Source organism: Haplochromis burtoni, unplaced genomic scaffold, assembly GCF_018398535.1.
Source record: "Haplochromis burtoni strain Fernald_Lab_line unplaced genomic scaffold, NCSU_Asbu1 Contig_622, whole genome shotgun sequence".
Lineage (NCBI taxonomy): Eukaryota > Metazoa > Chordata > Actinopteri > Cichliformes > Cichlidae > Haplochromis > Haplochromis burtoni.
In genome coordinates, this window is record NW_024582983.1 from 250,622 (window position 1) to 258,885 (window position 8,264).

Below are 8,264 nucleotides of genomic sequence, written 5' to 3' on the forward strand. Positions count from 1 at the left end.
AACTAATTTACCCTAAATTACTAAAATATCGATATTTTAATATGGGAATCGCTTCTAGAACATAAATGACTGGTATCGGAGGAATCGATATTTCAGTGTCGATCACATCACTATGAAGAAGTCGGGAGTGACATGTGAGGGTGATGCAGGGCATGTATGATGGTGGTGAGACGTGCTGCTGATGAACCACCATAAACAGGTCCCGTGTAGTACTGCAGTAGACGAAGGCTTCCAGCTTCAGCTTCTTTCTGAACCACGCCCGACAGGGTCATATTTCGATAAACACCCCCTGCGTGAACAAGCGACAACCGGCCCATCCGGCTGTTTGATAAAGCGCACCCACAACCGATTGGCTACGGGTTTTGTGACGCTACCGGATGTGGAGAGAATACAGTGGTCCACCGTAACGCGAGGTGAGTGTTTGTGTCGGCGTGTGGTGTTATAGTTGTCTCCACGGATGCACCTTAGCTGTTGAAATATCATTGTGAGCAACCTTGACACGCAGCGAATGCGCGGTGTTTGCGGCTGCATGTGTTTCAGCATTACTCTTGCTGGGACCCAGTATGCACAGAACACGTCTGCCTGCCTTGTGCACTTCACACCGGTGCTTATCTGCCCTCAACAACGGTCAACAGTCTGCGCAGCCACAACGGTGCTGCTGTTAGAGCCTTTCCTTTCCACTTTCTTTGCATTCTGACGGATTATTGGAGGACCTGTTGCAGCGCTGCGTGTTTCTCTCATGCACTGAGTTAGTGCAATGCTAACGCTATTTGTAGGCAGTGATAGACCAGATGCTGGTGCAACCCATTCAGTCCACACATGTAGCGAAATCAAACCGCAGATGATTCTGTGCAATAACGAGAAACGACGCAGGGAAAAAGTATTGAACATACGAAGAAAGGGAGGCGCGAAAAGTCACCACACCGTCTCAAACCTGTCAGGAATTACAAAGCAATCTTCCAAATTAGCATCAGCTGGTTCAGTCCCAACCGGTGGCCTATGAAGACGGTGTCATTAACAAGGTTTAATACAGGAAACGTCCTGTAATAGGTAAAACCAATGAGCTCTCTCAACATGTACTAATACAGTCTGCTCAAACATGTAACGTCCAACACATGTTTGCAGGTCAAAGGCGTGCGCGTCTCTCCAAAAACACCAGACCAACAGTGAAGCTGTTACCGGTCATATTAAAATCCCACAGCTCTCTTCTGCATTCAGAATTTATTTATTTAATTTTAGAAAGAGGGCAATACATATTAATGAACATTTTAACAAATGTAAATATGCCAGATTATAGCCTTGGGCTAATTTCCATCTGCAGACCCTCTGGGGAATAACATCAATGTTGATAAGATTGAAACTGTTTAGATCTCCCTGCTCTGCTGACATACTGACAACAATCAGAACCAAAAATGTCACTTTTAAACGAACCACTCAGTCAGTCCAGTTTTCTTTCATTCGGCACACCTCAGCCCTCTCCTGGTTTCCCTTCCTCAAGAAGCAAAATGATATTTTAAAAAAAGAAAAGTGTTGCTTTTCAAAACCCTGCGTACTTAACTATACTTGTTTACTTGTTTCTTATGTAGATACTTTGTCTTGTGGAAAAACTCGTGATGAGTTGAACCTTCTAAGGCATAGGTGTCAAACTCTGGCCCACGGGCCAAATTTGGCCCGCAGCCATACCAAGTTACTATTAGAGCTGGCCTTCTGGTATTATACAGCTAATATAAGGGCTGCTCAATTAATCGAATTTTAATCACGATTATGATCTGGGCTTGCAACGATCATTAAAAATGACTGAGCCGATTATTAGCCCCTCCCTCATTTATCCGCGACACCTTAAAGGCCGGTCCGTGAAAATATTGTCGGGCATAAACCGTCCGTGGCGCAAAAAAGGTTGGAGACCGCTGATTAAGAGGACCCGAGGGAAGCTCGGAAAGCTAAGCAGAAGTTATTTGGAGAGTGACTGCCGTTGGTTGAAAAGAGAGTTAAAAAAAAAAACTTCAGTGGTGTTGCACACTATTTTATATTATTTTTTAAAGTCATTGTTAACCCTTTAAAGCCGGTCAGAGCAGCACGCTCCGTTTTGCGTAACTATTTTTAAATCCCTGTAGAACCTGAACCGTGTAAGCTAGCGCAATAATTTGTTTTGCATATGAAACCGGAGGAGTTGTACTTACATCTGATGCCATCAGCTTGTCCTCGGTCACGGTTTCCTTCCACATATAGCTTTGCAAAAATTGCATAAAAAGCGCTTGCAGGAACAAAAACATAATATTCCAGAAACACGCTTTGCCGATCCGATCAGCTGTTCGTAACACTTCCCACAGTGAAACAGACGTCAGCGCGAACTATCGCATGTCCGCCATTTCCTGCCCGAAACCGGAAGTGACGTCATTTTCGCGGAAAATGTAGTTTTTTACTTGTAGGCCTTAAAAGCCTATACTGGTGTTTTTATAAGTCATGTTTGACTTTATTTTCTGAATAGTTTCTGGGATGCTTAGAACTCGAATTGCACTGCTGGAAATAGTTTATTTTGATGCACCTGCTGTTTTCTTTGCAAATTTGCATCATAGGATTGTTTTTTTGTTTTTCCTGCAGTATATAAAAATTGCTGTATCTCCAAAATAAAACTATGAAGACACTCAAAATAAATTTCCTGTTGTTGTAAACTATTTTTTGCAACTTTTTTGTATTTAAAGTTTTGAGGGATAAACCTCTTAAATTTCTCCAAGTAGAAATATATGTAAAAAAACAAAACAAAAACGATTTTCAATTTTTTGTAGTTTATTGCACTTTTTTGCAATTAATGTAGTTACTATGGACTTAATGCATACATATTATTAAAATATGGGCTATAACAGTTGTATAGCAACTTGAAATGCTCCCACAAATGGCACTACAACATGTAAAAAATAATATAAGCTCTGGCGGACTTGGTTCTATAGTAGGTCTTAAAGGGTTAAATAAATATCGTCAAATAATCGAGATCTCAATTTCAGTGAAAATAATCGTGATTATCATTTTTGCCAATTACTATTAGAGCTGGCCTACTGGTATTATACAGCTAATATATATATTGTTTAGTATTAAGCTTTGCTTGTTCCATATTCAGTTTTTCAGCAAAACGTGTTTGAGTCCATAAGAAAAGATTCATTCTTATATCTGGAGGAATAAATATATTTCAATAAATATTAACGTTAGCCCGCGACTTTGTTCCAGTTTTGAATTTTGGCCCACTGTGTGTTTGAGTTTGACACCCCTGCTCTAAGGCCTCTGCATGTCAGCTAAACAGAGACTCTCAGCTGCAGTTAAACTTCCCTATTATAGAGGTGCAGCCATTGATTTCTTCCTCAGTCTGAGGAGCCACTTGCGCTCATATAAAACTGCCAGGCTGAGCCTAACATTTTGGCTCATTAGCTTCAGTTATATTTGTCATGTGCACGTTAGCACAGGGTCAAAATGTATTTGACGAGCAGAAGACAGTCACTCAGCAGGACAGTAAGGGTTAAGGGTCAGTAAGAGTAAGGGTTTTTATTTTTATTTAAATACTAACAAAAAAAAAAAAGAATGGGGTAACCAGTGCAGAGTGTATTGTGTACCTGAGAAACTACAGGACAGCTGTGTGCATCCTGTGAAGTGTTGTGGTTGAGGTGTCGACTTGGTGGTAAAATCTGTTTTTGAGTCTTATAACGTCCTGTACCTGTAACCTGTAACGTCTGCCAGATGGTAACAAAGAGAACCGCTGATGTGCTGGGTGGCTGTGGTCCTTGGTGATGCTGTGTGCTTTACGGAGGCATCGCTGGAGATAAATGTCCCGAATGGCAGGAAGCCTCATGCCAGTGATGTGCTCTGCTGCTTTCACCCTCCGGAGTGATTTCCGGCTGCTGGCACAGCAGCTTTGTACCAAACTGTGATGCAGCTCGTCAGCAAGCTCTCAATCGCACACCTGTAGAGGTTAGAGGGGATGTTGGCGTTCATGCCAAACGTCCTCAGCCTCCTCAGGAAGTAGAGTCATCGTTGTCTGTGATGAGGCCTTTGATGGTTGTGTCATCCGCAAACTTAATGATGGTGTTGGACTCGTGTTTAGCCACACAGTTGTGTATGAACAGGGAATATAGGAGGGGCTAAGCACACATCGCTGTGCTCATATGGATTACCTGTGCTAGGTTTGGACAGGTAATCCACACGCGCGGACCGGCAGGCCGCTCTCTCCGGTAAAACCAAAGGTGGAGGTGTCTGCTTCTACATCAACTGCTCCTCCGTGATGCTGCTGTATAATGACAGCACGCTGCTGAGGCGATTCGTGTAAACGGAACCATATGGCTGTGAGCACCTCTGCTTTCTGTCAACCTGTTATTGCTCCCCACTACTCATCTAATGTGCACATGCTTAGATGTTCTGCCATTGTTGTGAATGTTAGCAAAGCGACTATAGCTCATACGGTAATATCACACCACCTGTCGGGAAGGTTAATTGTTCCGGGGGAAACTCTCAGAGCTCATTTTATTCACTCTGTTGGCTTTTTAATATGTATCTGTTTATTGGCTGAATGAAGAAACTCGTGGTATTTAGATTTTGTAATAGCATGAAATAGCAGGGGATTCATGATGAAATAATTGTGTATGTATGTGTTCCCGTATATCAGTGTGTACTTTTAATGCTCATTAAAATATTCATTATTATTTCTATTTGAATATCGTTTACGATCATAAAGCTTCTGGTTGTTTCGTCTCTTCTCATAAAAGCGGTAGACGCATTATTCATGTTTTCCGAGGTTACACACAGCACCAAAATTCCACAGATCCGAGCTGCACGCCGCAGTGTCCTGGAGGTGTACAGGTCCTGCAGAGATGGGAGTCTGCAGCCAATCACCTTCTCAGCAGAGCGCACAACACGCTGCAGTCTCTGTTTGTCCCTGATAGTGGCTCCAGCGTACCACACGGTGATGGAGGAGGTGAGGATGGACTCGATGATTGCAGTGTAGAATTGCATCATCGTCTGTGTTGGCAGGTTGAATTTCTTCAGCTGCCTCAGGAAGTACATCCTCTGCTGGGCTTTCTTAGATGACGGAGGTGATGGTGGGCTCCCACTTCAGGTCCTGGGTGATGGTGGTACCCAGGAAGCGGAATGAGTCCACAGAGGTGATGGGGGTGTCAGTCAGGATGATGGGGGGGAGTGGGGCTGTGTGCTTCCTGAAGTCCACAATAATCTCCACTGTCTTCTGGGCATTCAGCACCAGGTTGTTGTGGCTGCACCAGGTCACCAGACGTTCAACCTCCCTCCTGTAGGCAGACTCATCCCCGTCCGAGATGAGCCCAATAACGGTGGTGTCATCTGCGAACTTGATTAGCTTGACAGACTGGTGGGTGGAGGTGCAGCAGTTGGTGTACAGGGAGAAGAGCAGAGGAGAAAGAACACAGCCCTGAGGGGAGCCGGTGCTGATGGTCCGGGAGTCCGAGACATTCTTTCCCAGCCTCACATGCTGCTTCCTGTCCGTCAGGAAGTCAGTGATCCACCGGCAGATGGGATCAGGCACATTCATCTGGGAAAGCTTGTCTCGGAGATGGTCTGGAAGGATGGTGTTGAAGGCAGAGCTGAAGTCCACAAACAGGATCCTGGCGTAGGTTCCTGGGGAGTCCAGATGCTGCAGGATGAAGTGTAGGGCCATGTTGATGGCGTCGATCTACAGACCTGTTGGCTCTGTATGCAAACTGCAGGGGGTCCAGGAGGGGGGCCGTGAGGGTCTTGAGATGGGAGAGAACTAGGCGCTCAAATGACTTCATGACCACAGATGTCAGAGCCACGGGTCTGTAGTCATTTAGTCCAGTGATCCTAGGTTTCTTGGGGACAGGGATTATGGTAGAGGACTTGAAGCAGGCAGGCACATGACATGCCTGCAGTGAGGAGTTGAAGATGCCAGAAAACACTGGGGCCAGCTCGTTTGCACAGTGTCTGAGGGTGGCAGGAGACACACCGTCTGGGCCGGGAGCTTTTCGAGCATTCAGACTCCTAAACTGCTTCCTCACATCTGCTTCATGAATATGAAGAGTTGTGGTGGGAGGAGGTGGTGTGAAATCCTCTTTTGTGTGGGGTGAGGGGGCGGGTGTTGCAGGTGAACAGTTTGAAGGTGATGGCTCTATGGAGGGGGGAGAGGTGGGGGAATGAGTGTCCAAAGTGCCTCTATTGTTGGGGTCGTTGGAGGTGTGAAGGCTGCCTGATGGCTCGTCAAAACGACAGTAGAAGTCGTTAAGGGTGTTGGCTAAGAGCAAGTCGTCAGTGGAGTGGGGGGTTTTAGGCTTGTAGTTGGTGATATTCCTAAAACCTTTCCACACAGAGGCCGAGTCATTCTCTGAGATCTGCTGCTGCATCTTCTCAGAGTGCTGATGTTTAGCAATGTCCACTTCTTTAGTGAACCTGTACTTGGCCTCTCTGTAGCAGTCCCTGTCTCCGCTTCTGAACGCCTTTCTCTTTTCCAGCCACAGCTTTTTGAGTTTAGGAGTAAACCAGGGTTTGTCATTGTTATAACTCACCCTGGTGCGTGATGGCACAATGCTGTCCTCACAGAAGTGGATATAGGAGGTGACAGTGTCCGTAAACTCGTCCAAGCTGTTAGAAGCAGCCTTCATTGTGTCCCAGTCTGTAGACTCCAAACACGTGCGAAGCTCCTCCACAGCCTCGTTGCTCCACAGTTTTTTGGTCCTCACGACAGGTTTGGAGAGCTTCAGCCTCTGTCTGTACGCGGGGAATTGAAGCAGATGTGAGGAAGCAGTTTAGGAGTCTGAATGCTCGAAAAGCTCCCGGCCCAGACGGTGTGTCTCCTGCCACCCTCAGACACTGTGCAAACGAGCTGGCCCCAGTGTTTTCTGGCATCTTCAACTCCTCACTGCAGGCATGTCATGTGCCTGCCTGCTTCAAGTCCTCTACCATAATCCCTGTCCCCAAGAAACCTAGGATCACTGGACTAAATGACTACAGACCCGTGGCTCTGACATCTGTGGTCATGAAGTCATTTGAGCGCCTGGTTCTCTCCCATCTCAAGACCCTCACCGCCCCCCTCCTGGACCCCTTGCAGTTTGCATATAGAGCCAACAGGTCTGTAGACGACGCCATCAACATGGCCCTACACTACATCCTGCAGCATCTGGACTCCCCAGGAACCTACGTCAGGATCCTGTTTGTGGACTTCAGCTCTGCCTTCAACACCATCCTTCCAGACCATCTCCGAGGCAAGCTTTCCCAGATGAATGTGCCTGATCCCATCTGCCGGTGGATCACTGACTTCCTGACGGACAGGAAGCAGCACGTGAGGCTGGGAAAGAATGTCTCGGACTCCCGGACCATCAGCACCGGCTCCCCTCAGGGCTGTGTTCTTTCTCCTCTGCTCTTCTCCCTGTACACCAACTGCTGCACCTCCACCCACCAGTCTGTCAAGCTAATCAAGTTTGCAGATGACACCACCGTTATTGGGCTCATCTCGGACGGGGACGAGTCTGCCTACAGGAGGGAGGTTGAACGTCTGGTGTCCTGGTGCAGCCACAACAACCTGGTGCTGAATGCCCAGAAGACAGTGGAGATTATTGTGGACTTCAGGAAGCACACAGCTCCACTCCCCCCCATCATCCTGACTGACACCCCCATCACCTCTGTGGACTCATTCCGCTTCCTGGGTACCACCATCACCCAGGACCTGAAGTGGGAGCCCACCATCACCTCCGTCATTAAGAAAGCCCAGCAGAGGATGTACTTCCTGAGGCAGCTGAAGAAATTCAACCTGCCAACACGGACGATGATGCAATTCTACACTGCAATCATCGAGTCCATCCTCACCTCCTCCATCACCGTGTGGTACGCTGGAGCCACTATCAGGGACAAACAGAGACTGCAGCGTGTTGTGCGCTCTGCTGAGAAGGTGATTGGCTGCAGACTCCCATCTCTGCAGGACCTGTACACCTCCAGGACACTGCGGCGTGCAGCTCGGATCTCAGCTGACCCTTCTCACCCTGGACACAGTCTGTTTGACCTGCTCCCCTCAGGCAGGAGGCTCCGGTCCATTCGCACCAGAACCTCTCGCCATAAGAACAGTTTCTTCCCCTCTGCTGTCGGACACATGAACAATAACCACATGACTGTCCCCGCCACTAACACATGACCCTACGCTGTGTCACTGCATCATTTCATGTTTGGCACTGATCACCACCTGCACTCATGTATATATCTTTCTACGTAGCACTCATAATTCTTATTCTCATGTATATATCTCA

At 47.0% G+C, this 8,264-nt stretch overlaps 1 protein-coding gene across 1 annotated transcript in view; it reads left to right on the forward strand.

The window, feature by feature from the left end:
• Positions 1-76: 76 nt before the first annotated feature.
• The window catches only part of LOC102314052, a 17,943-nt gene continuing 9,755 nt past the window's right edge, over positions 77-8,264 (forward strand). The window contains exon 1 of the mRNA XM_005949246.3: positions 77-413. Within this exon, the coding sequence (XP_005949308.1) occupies positions 182-413 (232 nt within the window). The 5' untranslated portion in view covers positions 77-181. The remainder of the gene's footprint in view (positions 414-8,264) is intronic.